The sequence below is a fragment of the Equus quagga genome, chromosome 5 (genome assembly GCF_021613505.1).
Source record: "Equus quagga isolate Etosha38 chromosome 5, UCLA_HA_Equagga_1.0, whole genome shotgun sequence".
Lineage (NCBI taxonomy): Eukaryota > Metazoa > Chordata > Mammalia > Perissodactyla > Equidae > Equus > Equus quagga.
Genome location: NC_060271.1, coordinates 5,943,819 through 5,961,850, shown reverse-complemented (window position 1 = coordinate 5,961,850; position 18,032 = coordinate 5,943,819). Strand labels below are relative to the sequence as shown.

General features: G+C 58.8%; 1 protein-coding gene across 2 annotated transcripts in view; it reads right to left on the bottom strand.

The window, feature by feature from the left end:
* Positions 1-18,032, bottom strand: part of GLIS1 (GLIS family zinc finger 1) — a 213,476-nt gene that overhangs the window by 12,781 nt on the left and 182,663 nt on the right. For both annotated transcript variants that reach the window (XM_046663560.1, XM_046663561.1), the window contains exons 5-7: positions 9,022-9,183; positions 4,107-4,217; positions 846-978 (exon numbers count right to left, since the gene is read on the bottom strand). In XM_046663560.1, coding sequence (XP_046519516.1) covers positions 846-978; positions 4,107-4,217; positions 9,022-9,183 — 406 coding nt within the window. The remainder of the gene's footprint in view (positions 1-845; positions 979-4,106; positions 4,218-9,021; positions 9,184-18,032) is intronic.

Sequence of the window (18,032 nt, the reverse complement as noted above, 5' to 3'; positions counted from 1 at the left end):
GCTGCTACTTCAGAGCTGAGGGGAAAGAATAAAAAGTCAGAAAATAAAAAATGTTACAAATGGTTGGAGTAATTCGAGAAATCCCAGAGGGCAGGAAGAGCTTTCTGCTCTGATCCCGTGGTTTCTTCAGGGATGTGGGAGAGCATGAGTACTGTCAGCTGGAGTCCACAGCCCCGCTGCCCTGCTCTGGGCAGCCAGCAACTCCTGCCAGGCCCAGACCTGCCCAGTGGCCCATGGATGCGTGAGGGACAGACAGTCCGCCTCAGCCGGACCAGGGGCTCTGAATGTCCAGCTGCATGGGCCTGCAGGGTCCCGGGGGTTGAGGGGCCCCATCCGTGCCACAGAGTTTAGGGGTGAGCTGGAAGTGATTATGGCCAAGCTGCCCACCCTCTCAGGGCCTCAGTTTTCTCTCCTTAGGCAAGGAGTCCCAGTGGGGGGTCCTGGTGGGGAGTCCACGGGACTTCAAGTTGAGGCCCAGGACTGAACCGAGGTGCGCCCTGGAGGACGTGCAGGAGCTGCCTAGGTGAAAGGGAGTGGAGAGGGGCCAGCAGCTGTGTGCTGTGGCTCAGAAGCAAGAGGGAGCAGAGGTGTTCAGGGACCTGCATCGTGTACCAAGGTTGGGGCGGGAGGCCACCAGGAGGGCCCAGGCCCTGCGAGGCATCAGAGGCCAGGCCGAGAGCAGCCTGGACTTCATCCCGGGGGTGATGGGGACCCGCAAGAGAGGGAGGTGACGTATGCCTAGTTACATAAGCTGCAAGGTGATGAAGCCCAGGGAGTGGGTGCCACTCAGTGGGTCGTGCCACATGGCCCCTGGTGGCCCACAGAGCTGCCTCCCGCGTGCGTACCTGGGAGCAGCTCCTGGCCCAGGCTGCGGCTGCCCTTCCCATCACTGGCGGCCAGCTGTGTGGACGCAGGGAGCTGCTGCAGGGCCAGACACTCAGTCAGGACATCGGTCTCAGTGTCAGGGACCGTGTGCGGCTGGAGAGCAAGCAGAGGGAGAGAGGGTGTTTGTGAGAGACCACCTGCCCACTGGGGACCCTCTCTTTAGGGGACAGGGCAGGAAGGATGGTGGCCCCAGGGCAAGCTCCTCCACCTCACTGTGCCTCAGTTTCCTCATGTGTAAATTGGGGCTAATCGTATACATTGTGAAGGTTGTCTTAGTTCAGGTCTGAGAAGCAGATGCTAAGACGAGATCAAACCTGCATGGATCTTAATAGGGCCAGTGCCGTGGGGAGAACATAGGGAGGGGGCCATCAGGTGCGTTCCAAGTCTGACCCTGGGGGAAGGAATGAGGGGAGGGAGGCTGGGGGGAGCTTCCTAGACTGGGAGTCCTCAGGGAGCCAGAGTCTGCTGGAAGTCAGGGGGCCCTGTGTCTCCTAGGAAGGAGCCTGCCTCAGTATCCCCGCAGGGCCTTCCCCGCCCAGGCGCTGGCTGGGAGCAGCCTGTGGGAGGCACGGCCTAAGCACAGAGGCTGAGATGGCCGTCAGAGGGCAGCAGCAGGCACCTCCCATGGGTAGCTGGAGGTCTGTGAGGCACATCCTTGTGGCTGCCATGCAGGGGAACTGATGCGTTGGGAGTCAGCATCTTTCCCTCCTCCCCACCTTCCTCCCTGTCTCTCCTCCTTCTGGCTCAAGGGGCAGTGGAGACAGTGCAGGGCCAGAGACAGAAGACTTGGGTTCAAATCTTACTCCACCTCTTCTTATTCCGTGTGTGTGTGACAATGTGTCACACTCAACAAATCCCTTACCCTCTCTGGGTCTCCCCCCCACCGCCTCACCCCAGGCTGCTGTGAGGAGTAACGATGTGATGGGTATGAACTCACGTGGGGAATGTGTGGTGTGAAGGGCTGGCTGGCTCCAGCCGGCCGAGTGCCACATGGTTGCACCACAGTGGGCACACTGGATGGACAGAAGGACTTGAAGTCGTTGGCTAAGAGCAAGCCGGGGCTGGGACAAGCACAGTAACCCAAGAAATCTTTGGCCAAGAACCCTTGGCTGTATCCAAAGACAGACTTGAGCTGGACACCTCAGAAGGTCTTCCCCTCTCCAGATGGGGCCAGGGAGGGGCTGGCTGGGGCCTTGGGGACATTGGGCAACGAGGGGTAATGCCTCTGGAGGGGACCAGCCTCTTCTCCCCAGGAAATTCCAAAGCTTGACTACCAGAGCCCTGAAAGTTGACCTGTGCAAATCCTCATTCTACCTGGGACAGAACAGACCCAGAGACGGTGAGAAACTCGTCCCATGACACAGAGCAGCTGAGAGTCAGCCCTGAGGGTTTTCCCACCCTCCCAGGCCAGAAGGCCAGCACCCAGGCCTGGGGAAGGCATGCCCAGCCTCCAGATCGGCTCTCAGCTCCCTGACCCAGCAGCTGTTTTCCACGTAAATTAAGTTTCTGGCAAAAGAGGGCCAAGGCATCTTCTTGCAGATGGCTATGTCGATCGGATGAGGAGCAGCAGGAGAGAAGATTAAGGAAGAAAAGCATTTCTGACTCTCTCTGAAATGCGGCAGGGCTGCCAAGGAGCTGTCATAATACGAGGGTTGCTTTCCCCAGAAAGATGCATCAGCCCCGACGGCTCCTAATGGATGCTTATTGTTGGGAAGTTTGTGGATCTGCGGCCCCAGGTCCCTGGGGCTCAGTGCGAGCCAAGCACGGGGCCTGGGAAACCAGGGCAGCATTCTGGTCCTCGGGCACCAGTCCTCTCAGGACAGAAGCCTCCTTTGCGTGGAACCTGGGCCATTCCCCATCCCTGCTCAGGCCCCTCAACCTGCGAGCAGTGGAAAGAGCTCAGGCTCCAAGACAGACAGGTCTGGGATGGGACCCTGGCTCTGTCACTCCCACGCTGCACAACTCTGGACAGATCTGTTAACTCTCTGAGCCTCAGTTTCCACATCTCTAAAATGGGAAAAACAGTGCCCACTTCCTACGGTTATAGGGAGGACTACATAAGCTCTGGCCTGTGAAGCACCAGCTCAGCCGGGGTTCAGGCTCGTCCCTCCCGTCTCAGGGTGAACACAGGTGCGGCGTTTTCACCAGGGAGCTCACGGTGCACCCTTTGACCGCGTCCCTTCTCTGTTTTCCTGCTGCTTGCAGGGTGAAGACCAAAGTCTGAGCCTAACTGTCCCCTCCCCATTGTCCTTCTCCCTGAGGCCTGCTTGCTCCCAGCACTCAAGCTCTGTGTGCCTGCATCCCATGGACTAAAGCATCTGACTGCTCCAGCCTCTAGGCCTTTCTCTGCTTTATTCATGGCTGGACCCACAGCTCCCAGAACAGTGCTTAGAAAACAGCAGGTGCTCCATAACCCCGCTGAACAAATTAACGGGCTCTTCTTCGTCTGTCCTCCTCTGTCATGCTGATGTCCCCGGACTGGCCCCTGGTGTTTCTCTTCACACCCACAGCCTCCCTGGCACTCAAGTTCCCTGGTGGTCCTCTGGAGATGTGGCTGCAATCCTGTCCCTCCAGCTGCGCTGGGTCCATCAGCGGCTCACACACTCCTCATCCAAAACAGAATTCACTGCTTTCTTCTGCAAATCTGCTTCTTCCTTGGATTCTCTGTCCATCCATCCTGCCCCCCAAAGTCTGACCCTGGTGCTCCTTCTGGCCAAGGCCGCAGGAGCAATAGTGGTGAGCCCAGCAGGCTGGCTCCAGAGCACACACCACTGTACCTACTGCCCTGGTGTCATTCATGCCACGGACCCTCCTGTCCCCATCCCGATGGGCTGAGGCCCCTTCTCTGTGCCCCTGACTTTCTTTGCATTCCTCTATCACAGTCTTTATTATATTATGTCTGGCTTACACCCACCAGGTCCCAACTGCAGGTGGGGACCATGGTTTCGCGTTTTTGCATCCTCAGTGCCTACGCAGAGCCTGACATCAAGAGTTCACTAAATGAGCCGTGGTGAGTGGGCAGACAAATGTCCCACTGGCTGGGGTGAGGAAGTACATTTAGGGGCCCAGTGGGAGGCAGACGGTGGATGATGGACAGTAGCACCCTCCGGTGTGTGGAAGGGTGAAGCAAGCAAGGAGTGTGGGTACCTGGCTTGAAGCTGCCCGGGTGGTGGGAGGCCAGGAGGGCGTCTGCAGGAGTGGGCCTGGAATGGCCAGCTTACCTTCTTACGCACCTGCTGCTCTTTGGCCGAATGCGCCTTCACGTGCTTGCGGAGGGAGCTGGGGTCCGTGTAGCGCTTGGAGCAGCCAGGGATCTGACAGGCATACGGCTTCTGCAACATCAGAGGGGCAGAGGTGGGGCAAGTGAGGGGCCGCCCAAGGTCCCACCGCGTGACCAGCAGTGGGGAGGACTGGATGAGGAGCAGGTTGCTGGCTCACACCCTGTCCCTCCCTCTGTGTCCCCCCAGGCCAGGAGGGGTCTGACTCAGCCAGCTCTGCCCACCAGTGTGGGGAAGGTGCCTGGCCTGTAGTGAAGGAGGGGCCGCGTCTCCATTCCACCCTCATGCTGGGAGCTCAGGTGAGTCGCCTCCCCTCTGTGGATCTCACTTTTCTCCTCTGCAAAATGAGGCCAAATGAGTTCTAAGGATGTTTCCAGCTCTGACACCAGCTCTGAGAAACATACACCCTCTGTAGCCACAGCTGCAGAGAAGCGAGGAGTGGACGAGGAGTAAGGTGAGGGGGTGCCTTGGAAAACAGGAGGTGGAGGACAGGGTGACAGCAGGGCGTGCGGGGGCCACAAACGTGGCCAGGATGCCAGGTTGCGAGTGACTGGCCACACCTTGCAGTGGGTCCCAAGTCCCCAGACCACTCTCTGGGCCACAAGAGACCCAGGTGCTCGTCCTGACAGTTGCGAGAGGCCAGAAGGGAACCAATCTCAGACACGGGCCTGGGGAGGCAGAGGTTCTGTGTCCTTTCCCCTCGGGGCCCCCATCGCTCATCCAGAACAAATCCAACCCACTGCCCCCTTGGTTCCTGCTCGGGCCCCGTCCTGTTCTCGGCGCTCCTATCTCCCCTCACACTCACGGCCAGGGAGCTTTCTCACAGCCCTGGCGATGCTCTCACCTACAACCCCTCCATAGCTCCCTGGCACCCTCGGACACAGCCTATCTCCTGGCACTGAGGGCCCTTTGTGAATTGGGTCCTGCTTGTCTCCCCCCTCCTCCTGTCCCGGCCCCTGCATCCCCGCCTGCCTCTCCAAGCCCTCCTAGAATCTTCTCCCCACTTCCACCTCCCGAGCTCCCCACTGGCAGCACTGTCCCCTGCACTGCTGGGCTTGTTCAGTGTCCTCCTCCACCAGGTGGAGAGTTTTCCCAGAGGAGGGTCCCTTCTGATTCATCTCAGGCCCCAAGGACTGACCCAGGACAAGGGATCCAGGCTCTAACTAAACTCTGAGCCCTCTGACAGGGCTTCAGCGAGACCCTGCCCGAGGACTCCAGCTGCTGCTGGCCTTGAAATCCCTCAGGCTTCCCTTGAGAACACATCTAGTGGTTCCAAGTTCTCAGGGCCGTCTGGCTCCAGCGACTGCAGGGGACAGAGGGGAGGGTGTTTGGAAGAGGTGACACCTCTCAGATTAAGCCAGGCACTGCTATGCCGCTGTCAGACACGCCCACGTGGAACTGGCCGCCAAACCTCCAGGCAGCTCTGCCCCTGCTGGACCGAGGAGAGGCCGCTGGACCTCGGACCCAGGGCCCGTGTGGGGAGGGGAAGCAGAAGGAAACGACCGTACCTTGGTGCTGCCGCGGAGAGTTGCCAGGTTAAAGAAACGGAGGAGAGCAAAAAGAGAGAGACAGAGTGTGAGAGGCTGCCTGCTGAGATGAGGGGTGGGGCGGGGGTGGAATGCCCAGCTCAGACCTGCCCCCGCACCACACAGAGACACACACACCCAGGGACACAGACACACACAGACACAGACACACACGCACACACACACAGACTCACACGGCCCCCTCTCATGGGCCTGACACTGACCCCAACACATGCGCGCACGTACAAACACACACACTCTCACACCCTCTTTCTCTCTCTCATGGGCCCTGCCCCAGGCCCCGTCCCTTGGGGATGCTGATACAAATCCACACGCTGTTGTCAAAAAGCAAACGAACTGAGCTCCGCGTGTGCAGGCACACTTGCCTGGAGAGAGGGCACAAGGCCCATCTCCATGTTTGTTTTTCCAGGACCTGATGTGCGTAGAACATTCCTCCGGCCCTGCTTCCCCGGGAGCCCTCATGAGACCCTGTGGCTGTCCCAGCGGCAGCCCGGCCCCAGGCCTGCAGTCATGCACAGGCTCCGAAGCCTTGTTAACAAGGACGCCCCTGGCCATGTTGTGAGGATGGAGACGGGGCTCAGGAAGCCTCCAGATCCGTGCTCACAGCAGCTGCTCATCCCCTGAGCGCTCCCTCCCTACAGGCCGGCACTAAGCACTCGCCATCCGCCATCTCCTTCCGTGCGCCCACCCCGTAAGACACATCCCCACTCTGCAGATGAGGGCGATCTCACCGTGAGGAAGAGTGTGTCCCTGACACTCCGCTAGGGTCCCTCCTCCCATCTGCAGCCTTCCAGGGCCCAGAGAAGCGGCCAAGGAGAGGTTATCACCCCTTGTCTTGGGGAAACTGAGGCCAGAGCAGGATAGTGGCTTATTCAGGGAGTCAGTGGCAGTCAGGACTCAAACACTACACTGGGTGCCTGGGACAGGGCAGGACTTGGTCAGCATTCGGCCAGCAAGTCAAAGGACGGAGAAAAGCAGGGACTCATAACTGCTGTGCAGACCAGGTGTCAGGTCTATACATCCGTCACCTCAGTCGAAACCCACCCCCCCCTCGTGAGGTAGGCGTTTGAGGAAACTGAGGCCCAGAGAGGCTCTGTGGCGTTCCTCGGACCTCTGGGACCAAGTGGAGGGCCAGGGTTAGAGCCCAGGCTGGTTCTCTCGTCTGTTCCGCCACTTTCCTGCCCTTGGAAAGAATCCATGTTCTCTGGTGCCAGAGGGGAGTTGGGACATGACTGGGTCCCTACTGGAAAACAGGGCCCCGCCAGCATGGGGCTGACCCGCTGGGCCTCTGAGCAGCGGATGCTGGGAAAGTACAAGCCTGCAGTGTTTCCACGGGGGTGGGTGTGAGCAGGGCACCAGGCCCTTCGGGGAGATGAGGCCTGAGCTGACCCTGCGGGTTCGTCCTGGGCCTGAGCTGACTGAGACCTCGGCTCCGCTCACACACCAAGTGGGGGCCAGAGTCTATTGCTTTGGGGCTGGATCCAGGAAATGCAGTAAGGGGGGAGGGAGGAGTGGGTAAGTCAGGGTAGGTGACCCCTAGAGGCCGTCACCCGGGCCTGGGGGGCGGGGTGCAGAGAGGCCTGGGGCCATTGGTGCTGCTGAGCTATAAGTGTGGTGCTGGGGAACCGACAGTGCTTCTCAGGGCCTGGGCCAGTGCCAAGGGCCCAAGGACGGGGCACGTGGGAAGGTGCTGGAGGAAGGGGCATGTGAGAATGCGTCCTCACTCCATGTCCCCAGCGCAGGCTGTGGCAGTGAGGCCTGAAAGGGGAGGGTGGGGACAGACGAGGGTTGGGTTCAGGTTGGGGACAGGGTTCTTCTTCCCTACCTCGTCCACTCTGCTCAGCGCCACCTCTCCAGGATGGCTGACAGGCCTGTTCTTCCAGCACAGGGCACTGGACTTGGACGCAGACAGACCCAGGTTTGCATCCCAGCTCTGCCACTAACTAGCTGTGTGACAGCCAGTGACTTAATCTCTCTGAGCCTCAGTTTCTTTATTTCCAGGATGACACTGGGGGAGGGTGTGTGTGATGCAGGGGGGTTGGGGGGAGATGTGTAGAACATTCTGCCCAGGGACTGGCCTGGACCCAAAATGTGTCTTGCCTGCTAATTTCTGACACACCCCCCCCCCATCTTTTTTGGGTCTTAGTTTCTACAACTATAAAATAAAGAGTTTGGACCAGAGAGCCCCCAGCTCTGGCCTCTGCTGTTTCGTGGCCTCCAACTTACCCTGGAGGGGTCAGTCACCGTCTCGGGCCTCTGCTCCCTCCTCTGTATATCTGTGTACTAGACAGGCTGGGCTGGATGGCCACTCAGGTCTCCCAGCCCCTCATTGGCAGAATTCCCTAAACGTTTGCACGAAGAGCAGAGACACAGGCTGGGGGCCCAGACGTGGACTCTGGCTGCAGAGCCATCACCTGCTGCACACAGGGGCTGGTGTCCTCCCAGGCTGGGTGCAGGCCCTCACACAGGCCTGGTGAGACTGGTGTGAGGCCCAGCTCTGAGTCAGCTCTGCCACCTTCTAGCTGGGCAGGCACTGAACCTCTCGGAGCCCTGCTTCCCTCATCTCTCAAACGGGTTAGTGACCCCCTGACTGGCAGGGTCAGTATGAGATGGTGGGAGATGATGTTTTAGGAAGTGCTGGGTTAACTGCTGACGTCTGTATGCACGAGGCAGAATGCTCAGAGCAACACTGTGATAAAGGCGCATGTTATCACGCTGGCACAAGCAAGGGAAGGGAGGTGAACATGCAGGCATCGGGGCCCCGGGCACTATTCCAGGGGCCTGGAGTCTTAGGCCCTGCCCACCTCAACTCTTCGCCCACTGTGCTCAGGGGACCCTGGAGAGCCTCTGGCCTGTCTCCCTGCAGGCGGTGAGGTGGGAAGAGCAGGGGGACTGCTCTGGGGGTAGCTGACAGGCCTGGGGAGAGGACACAGGATGGTGAGTGCACTCGTTCCGTGGGGTCTGCAAGGATGCTGGTGCCCGGGCCGGTACCCACGGGCCAGAGCAGTAGTTCTCAGCTTGGGGAGAGTTTCCTACCTCCTCCCCAGGACATCTGGCAATGCTGACAGACATTTTTGGTTGTTACAACTGGGAGAAGAGAAACTGCTCCTATCTATGTAATGGGTGGGGGCCAGGGATACCCCCAACAGGACTTTCCTCTCCCTCCAAACAATCTTCCTGCCCCAAATGTGAATAGGGCTCAAGACAAAGGCAGGGTTTGGCATGGACTCCAGCCCCTGCCCTGCATCAGACAAGTAGGGCCGTGCGTGCATCCTCCACCCCTTCCCTCTTGGCCTCTGCCACGGACCTACCGTGTCGAGGTGGGTGCGCTGGTGTTTGGCGCGGTCGCTGGAGTTGCTGAAGGCCTTCTGACAGCCAGGGTGCTGGCACAAGTACGGCTTCTCGCCCGTGTGGCTCCGCAGGTGGATCTTGAGGTTCTCCAGCCGCGAGAAGGCCTTGCTGCAGCCTTCAAACTGCGGGAGAGACTGGTAAGGGGTGCTGTGCAGCCCCCCGAGGGCCCACCACCCGGCCTGGAAATGGCCCCCAGGGTCCTCTGCCCCCTGGTCCTGCTCAAGGCCTCCAGGTGCCCTGGTTCAGCTCCCCATGAAGAGCCCAGGACCCAGACTCTATCTGGGAAGCCCTAGAGGGTCCAGAAAAAATACACCCCCGACTTAGAATGGTCGCCAGGGCTGGAGAAGAAGAGGTCTTGCCATCTCTGGATCTGGAAGGATCCCCTCTGCAGTGGCACCTGGAAATGAGGTGCAGCTCTGACTGCAGCACAACCCTGGATGGACAGGATGGCAGGTGCCCTCCACCTCCTCTGCCTTATTTCCTCGCCTACAAGCTTGAAACTGTGTGGCCACACGCAGGGCCGATATGAGGTCCCCAAGGGCTGGGACACAGACTGTCAAGGGGCTTTGTCCATCTGGAGTGAGCATCAGTGCTGGCTGTGGTCAGAATAACGACCATGTTTGTAAACTCCGTGTCTTTGGTTTGTCATTTGGCCATTTGGCTATCCAATGCCCAGCACGTAGCAGGCCCTGTGCTGGGCAGTGGGCATGCCATGGGAGCAGTACAGATGTGTGATGCCCTGGTCAGGGGTGGGGCTGGACAGAGAGCAACACACACAGCGCCCGGTCATGCAGCCTCCGCCCAGCTCCACCTCTCTCCCTGAATCCTTGCCCTCCTCCCTCCTCCCAGCAATGCTGAGGAAGCCTCTGATGTGGAAATGAGACCCTGCTGCTCTCGCCTAAGGCCCAGCGCACTCCACACCTTCCCATCCCTCTTGACTCCTACCCTATCCTCACAGCAGCAGGGGTCCACCAGGCAATTCTGAGCTTTGTTCACACAAGTCACTCAGCAAGGAATGTCCTCTCTCCTAACCATCCATCCAATCCCCCCTCAGCCCTCAAAGTCCAGCTCAAATGCGCCTGCCCTGGTCCCCTAGTGTGACTGGCTGCTCCTTCCTGCTTCTCCCCGCTGTCTGGCGGGTCCAGCTAGGCTGGCATTCCGCGGTGGCGGGTACACATCACGGCTGGGAAGAGGAACCAGTGCAGACGGCACCTGCGCCCTCCGTCCAGGCACGGTGCTGGTACTTAACCAAACAATCTGTGAGGGGTGTGGTCTCAACGCCCCCACCTCGGAGGCTTTGTGTGGTGATCACAGGGCTGTGACAAGGCAAAGACAGGACACAGGCCAAGTCTGAGCCAAAGCCCAGGTGGCTCTGCTGTGCCTGCTGCCTCCCCGGGGCAGGTGGGCAGGGTGAGGGGACCCGGGAAGAGGAAGAGACTCAGAGCAGGCTGCGCCTTCTCCCGATCCATTGGTTTCATCCCCAGGCCAGGAGAGACGGGAGGACAAGGACCCAGAGACAGCAACTGGTCTGGGGCGAGCTCCCTCCAGGCCTCCCACTGAAGGCCTGGCCCCAACTGCAGGCCGTGCTCTGCTGGGGCTGGTCCAAGGCAAGCCGCCCACAGCCGGGTTTTAGAGGCTGTTCCGCTTCCTACTTCCAGATGTTGCGCCTTTTCCAAGCATCAAAACCAGAAGGAAATCCTGTGTGGGGAGTAAACAGGCACAAGCCATCCCCCTTGCTCTCCTGCGATGGCTTTGAGCCGAGTTCACCCCAAAGCGAGTGGAGGGGCCACAGCTGGAGAGCGGGCTGCCCCTCGTGACCAGCCGGTGCCTTTGTTCCTCCCTGGCCCATGCTGGGAGGGAGACACCTGAGGCCGAGGGGCAATAACTCCTCACATGCGGCGTGATTTTCCTGACTTCGGGAGAGTCCACTGGACTCTGGAGGCCTGTATATCATCTTCTCCCCACAGGTCCTCACGCCTGCCGGGCCAGCCCAGTTGCTCCCACCCCAGCCTTTGTTCAGGCTGTACCCCTCCCGGGACACCCACCCTTCCAGCTCGCTGACAATTTAATTCACACATTTTTCAAAAGTCCAGGACCTGCAGCTTGGGGTTCGCGGTCTCCCAACACAGCCCCTGTGCCTCTCCCATCTGCAGACGCCCCAGGTGTCATGCTGTAGCAGAGGGATGGACTGGGAATGGGTCAGGAACTTTCATGCCCCCAGGCCTTTGCTTGACCTGTTCCCTGACCTGGAATGCCTTTCCCTCCTTTGCTCACTTAAGCAACACCTACTCACGGTGCTCAAGCACTGCCTCCTCTGAATGGCCCTCCCCCCCTCCTGGGCCCTCCCCAGCACATCTGAGCTAGTGGGTTAGGAATTTTTCCCACACACCCGCTGCCTTCGCTCCCTGCCTCCAGGCTGAGGGTTTGGGAGTTCCTTGAGGCAGGGCTGGCATCCCATTCATGGCACAAAGGGTGGGTTAGAAATGTGATCCAATGAGGGTGAGAATAGGGGTTCCCGGCCATGCACCCCTGTGAGTGCACCCTCTTCCCTCCAGAGTTCACCAGGGCAGCCCGATACCTGTGCGTGTGCCCTCTGTCCATTCCATGTCTGCCAGCCCAGACTTGTCCCGCCCTGCCTCCCCTGAACTTCCCAGAGCTGAGTCACAGGCTGGGGTACAACGAGCAGCTGGCCAGGGCGCCCTGATGGAGGGGCTGGCCCTCTCGTAGAAGCAGAGGTAAGAGCAGGTAGAGAAGTGGTGCTGCCCCACCAGGACTTGCCTGGGATGAGGATGCTGCAGGTACCCCTGGCAGAGCAACACCCCTATCAGGAACACATCCCAGACATGCCAAGGCCTTGAGGTGTGTGGGCTCTGCTTGCAGCTGCCTGCCAAGGTCCCCATGGTCCTCCCATTCATCCACCTCACAGGTGGGCTACCAGCAGCAGAGAGAGGAGGATGGGAAGGCTCGTGGCTTCGGCACCCACGTGCGCTCATCTGCTGAACCTGCTGCTGTCACTAGAGTGGTCTTGTACCCCGTCCACAGCCCTCGGGGCAAATACTCCTCCCCTGCTGCCAAGCTGAGGCTCAGGGGAAGCAGCTCAGTGGCTACGACACAGACTCTGGTGTGGGACAACCACTTACTGAGTGATCAACTCTTTGAGCCTCAGTTTCCTCATCTGTAAAACTGAGTGAGTCCTACCAACCATGGAGGGTGGTTGTGAGGCTTAAAAGAAATACTGCACAGTAAGTGCTTATCTTGGCACCAGGTTCCTGCCCAATATTGTCATTGTAGCTGTCATTTAAGGTCATAGAGTAGTAGTGAAGTGGCATTCCACCTGGGGTGGCAACTCCCGGGCCTGCTGCCCCTCTGCAGAGTTGGAAGGGGGTGTCTGTGCGTGTGTGTGTGTGTGATGTCCTATTGGGCACGTTGGGCTCCCACATCCCCCACGTCCTCTGTCCACTTCTCACTCCTTTACCCCTTACCTCACTCCTCCAGCCTGGTCTCTGGAGTAGCCTTCTCATCACACCCTGGGCTCTCAAGCCTGGACTCAGATGTCAGCCTGAGCACGAGGCCTAGAGCAGGATGGGAACTGGGAGCATGCTGGAGGGGCAGGTGCCCGGTGCCCCTGAGAGGGGGAGCTAGCCCAGGGCTGTCCTGGCTCCACTTTGACTAGTAGGCACGCTGCACAGGTCTGCTCCCCTCTCCATACCCTGAGGAGCCAGGACCTGGCAGGGCTCACACAGTGGTGGAAGGGCCTGGTCTAGAATCCTGAAGCTGGGCATGCACGTCTGAGTTTCCCGTGAGCCCTTGTTGCCTTACAGCTGGCAGCTTCACTAGATGGCCCCCAAGGCCCCTCCAGCTTTAATGCTTTATGAGCCTAGTTCTAAAGTGCGAATCTGACCAGGTCACCCCTGCTCAGGACCCTCCAGGGCTCAGCGTGCCTCCTGACGTTTGGTCAGGTCCCTTAGCCTGGCATTCGAGGCCCTCTACTGTCTGGTGTGGCAGAGCCTGTGGCAAGGGGTCGAGACTCGGAAAGCAGACAGCCCTGTGCTCTCAGCGAGTCAGAACCCTCTCTGTGCCGCAGTTTCTTTCTCTATAAAATGAAGGTGATAGTAAGCAGCTCACAGAGTTGTTGTGTGAGTGGGGCGATGTGCGTATTGGCATGGCACATGGGACACGCTCTACAAATGTTACCACTTTTACAGTGATGGGCACTGTTGCCGTCTTGCCCTCAGAGAGGACACCAGAGGGGGTCAGTTTTCACTGGCCCCAGAAGGAAATAGGGCAACCTGCTTGACAGGCTTGGCCACTGGTCTGGCCCAAACCTCTTTCATGCCAAGCTGTGGGGTGCCCTTTGGGTGCCAGGAGCAGCCTCCCACGAGAGTGAGGCAGCCTTTTGGGATGGGACTAGCTGTGGGGTGGGGGTGGGGCAGCAAAGAGAAGTGCCCCATCACTGTTGTGTTGTGGGGGTACAGATGCTGCCAGAATGGCAATGTGGGTCTGGCTGGAGCAGAAATGGCGCCGACAGGCACAGCACTGGCTTTGGGCTGAGGGAGGTGGAGGATGGGCCCTGAGGCAATGCTGCGGTGACCCAAGGGTGTCATGATGCTTTCCCCGGGGTCTGCACCCAGGGGGCATGCACTGGGGCGGGGCCTTCCTGACATTCCTCCCCCAACACCCCAGTCCCCTGACATTCTAGGGCAAATGTTGCCCTGGCCTGGCCCCTTCCTCCTTTCTATCATGTCCAGGTGTATGACCCTGAAGAGCAGAACTCCTGGGACACCCCCCCATTGCAAGGGGCAAGGAGGGGGAATTGCTCCCCCTACCCCAGAGGGCACAGAGGCTGAGCTAAGCCACAGTCAGAACCGCCGTCTCATCTGGAAAGAAGTGACCCGTCAATCTTCAACACAAGGCAGCAATGTCAGACAGACCCCACACCTGAGTCACTCGTGCACCCCCATCCATCCACCCCCAATCTTATGACACACCCTCATCACTGCTCACCGCACCCATCACTCATCATGCATCCGCCCATCCTTCCAGCCGCTCACTGCTTGGCTTCGGTCATCCTCTCACCTCTTGCACATTGACTCACACCCTTGCCTTGCTCAGCCGCCCCATGTGCTTGGCAGCGCACTGGGAGTTAGGATTCTAGGGCAACAAAGACCACAAAAGACCCATAACACCCAAAAAAAGAGAATGCAGTCAGCTCTAAGAAGGGTCTGGTCTCAGGGACTTCCAGCGGGGGAGGCCAGGCGCCGCTAGAGCCTTCTGGGAGGAGCTGGGCCTTGATGCCTAGGCAGGGTTTAGACGGGCAGGGTGGAGGACACAGGCAGGTGGGGTGGGGTGGGTTCTAGAGACAGTGAGGGATCTGCTGAGCCAGAATGAAGGGGAGCAGGGGAAGTGAAGGGGGAAGCAGACATGGGAAGTCTCGGGGCTCCTTCGTTCAAACCTGCAGGATGGTGATTCACTCTGGAGCATACGAGTTTGGGGATTTTTTTATCCTAAAGGACTGTGCAGAAACTACCCTGTGCAACTATGGATGTGGCCCAGCCAACGGGGCACACGAGGCTGGTCTCTGGGAAACCCCAGTGCCACGCCTGTTGGCTGGACGCCCTGGCACCTGACCTCTCACCTTCCTCCTGGATGCTTGAGCCAGGAACCTATTCCTTCCTCCCTGGCCCCTGCATCCAGCCAGCCACCAAGCCAGGGAAACGCTGCCTCTGAAACATCTTCTACGCCAGCCCCTTCTCTCTTTATTGCTCCCCTGCCCTGGTCCACCCCGCCCCCAGCACTGTTTGCCCAGGTGACTGCACCTGCCGCCGTCTTGCCTCCTGCCCCTCCTCTCCCAACTCATTCCCACCTGGTACCTGCTATCTAGAATGAAGACTTAAGCCCGCAGGTCCGTCCGAGCCCCTTCCTGCTTAAACCCTGCACGGCTCCTCAGTGCCTCGGCAAGTCCAAATCCTCGCCCGACGTTCTGGCTGGGGTGATCTGGCCCCTGGTGATGGCTTGGTGGTGTCTGCCTCCTCCACCTCCCACCCCCACCCCGTTGTTTGAGTATCAGAGCAGCTTGGGTGCGAATCCACACTTCCTGATGGAGGACCTTGGGCAAGTTCATTTCACTTGTCAGAGCGCAGATTCCTCCTCTGTACAGGGGGCACAGCTCTGGCACACCAGGGCACATGGTGGGGGTTGCTCCCTGAACCACAGGGTGCATGCAGCATCCTGGGGCCCAGAGCCCTGACGCCAACTGTGTCCACCTAGAGAATTACTTGGTCGCCTCTTGTTCAGGTAAATTGGAAACATATCAGCTCAAATAACCAAACACCCAACAGATTTATCTGGTCAGAAACCAAGGCTCACACGCCATGGGCAACAGAGAGGGTGGCTACTGTGGGTAGAGGGGAGAAGTAACAGAAGGGACATTGAACAGTCTAGAAAAATGGAAGAATGGGTGTTAGGTTTTTCTTATTTACCTTAAAATGCATAAACATTGAAATATACCTTAAGACAAAACTGGGATGAATTCAAAATGATGTGAGTGACTGGGTGACACCCTCTCAGGTGCCTCCCATGGGCTGGGTGCTGTGTGTGCTTCACGTGGTGTTTCATTTAATCACGACAACGTGCTCTGCTGGTGAGGATCCTTCCTAGCCCCGTTCTGCAGCTAGGGAAACTGAGGCTCAGAGAGGTGACACCATTGGCTCCAGGTCACACAGCCCGTAAGTGGCAGAGCTGGGATCTGACTCAGGTCTGGCTGATTGATGTGTGAATCCCTATATGGCCACTGCCTCTGGGACCCCTACATAAAGCACCAACACCAGGCTGGCGCTCAGCAGCTATCACAGTGATGTCCCACTGGGCCCCCATCCTGGGTTCCATCCCAGGCGAAGGCCAGGTCCAGGCGTGCATGCAGAGCCAACACCCTTCTCCCTCCTGGCCCCTCAGAGAGAGGAGATGCCACCACACGAAAAGGAAACACGAGGCGGCACAGTGGAGAAGAAAGAGCCCCGGCTGATGCCCAGAGCGCAGAGGCTTGAAAGGCCCCGTTCCCACATGTGGGGCGTGTTACAAAAGAAGATTAAAATAATGGGGAAAATACCCCGGGAACCGTGAAGCCCTAGACCATCTGGAGTTTTATAGTAACAGGCAGGGGAAAATCAGAATCTAATTGAAAAAAGTCCACTGCAATCCATTACCGCTGCGTGCAGCTCGCAGGACCCAGGGCAGGAGATGAAAGACAGAGGGAGCCATCCCGGGAGCTGGGGAGGGGGCACCTTCTGCCCCTCCAGGTCAAGCCTGTGGATCCTCCAATCTCTGGCCAGGGGAGGGGAGGGCACTGGTCAAACGTCCAAATCTGCAGGGTTTGGCTCACCCTACTTGGCATGCTGCCCTCTCAGGGCCTCTCCCTCATCTGTAGAAGGGCTCAGTGAGATCGCGCATGGAAGCCCCAGCACAGTGCCCGCTGGCGTGGGCAGGCCTGTGCTCGCCCTCTGGCCTCTGGGGAAGAGTCAAGGGCCCTGTGGACATGGGGCAGCAAGCTGAAGGCCACTAAGTCACACAGACAGAGGTTTCTGCAGGGGCTTCACCACCGACAGCCACAAACCTGGGCAAGTCACATCCCATCTCTGTCCTCATTTTTCTTCTCTCTAAAGTGACGCCACCGCAAATGGCTGTTAGAAGAAAATAAAAGGACATGCCCAGCCTAGGAACTGGGCACACAGTGGGTACCTAACGAATGTCAAGTTTCTTCCCTGTGGCTGACATGGCCCGAAGAAGAGAGAGGGCCGGTTTCTCACGCTCTGGCTAAGGATCTGGACACAAAGGGCAGGGAGGGGGTTTGGGGGAACAGGGCACAGGCTGCGGCGGGGGAGCAAACGCCTCCAGTTTTGGCATTGCCAGTGACTTGCTTCTAAACAAACACATTTCTGGTTTAAGGGTAAAATATATTGGGTTACAACAGTCTGGCAGGCCGTTCGGGCATCAACTTTTCATTTTTGTACAAACTTTAACTTACTTTACAACAATGATCTGGATGGGAGAACGGTGCGGTGCCAGATCCTTCTCTAAGATGTCAAATGATTCTGTGTTTGGCTCGCTTGAAAGGCCAGCCAGCCAGGAGCTGAGGTCCACTGCTCACACCACTCCCCCCGGCAGGGGGACTTTGGCCCCACAGTCACTGTCGAGTGAGCCCCCACGGGCTCCATGAGAGTCTTCCCAGGGCCCCATGCTTTGCTGGTCCTTGGCGGGTGGTTGAAGTGAGAAGCGGAGGGACAGGTGTGGAGAGACTCCTGGGAGGTGAGGCCGGAGGGCACCGGATAGACTCTGCTCGGTGAGGCCTGCAAGGGTCTGGCCTGGCTTGGGCACATGGTCCCGTCTGAGCAAATGAATGAACAGCAGGTATGTGCAGGAGGGGACTATGACCATGACAGCGGCAACCCCATTTACTGCGCACCGGGGACTGGGCAAAACTCTTCCTAAACACCACCTCCTTTGTCCCATTAGGCTGGTACAGCAACCTCCACTGTTACAGAAGCGGAAACCAAGGGCCAGGGAGTTTAGGTGTCAGAGTCCCAGGGCTCATAAGGGAGGGAGCCTGGGCTGGCCTTCAGGGCCCCTCTGTGCCTGGGCCTCACTCTCGTCCTAGGCAGCCATGACTGAGGGACACCCTGAGATCTGGGGCCAGTGGGGGTCTCTTTGCATCTGCTCAGCTCTCCAGGCCTTCACAACCATCGAGAGAGGCTGGCAGGCCCAGGGAGGAGGAGGTACACAGAGGACAAAGGGAGACTGGGCCAAGGGGCCACTGGCCTCCCTCCCAGAGCCAGTCAAGTTGTGCCTGCCCTTGGGAGGAGGTTTCCAAGGCTGGTGGGGTGGGGGCAGCAGACCCCTCATCCTTTCCTCACCAGGACTGCACTGAAGGCTCTGGGCCGGGTCCCTCTTCAGCAGAAAGTCCCGTCTGGGCAAGAAA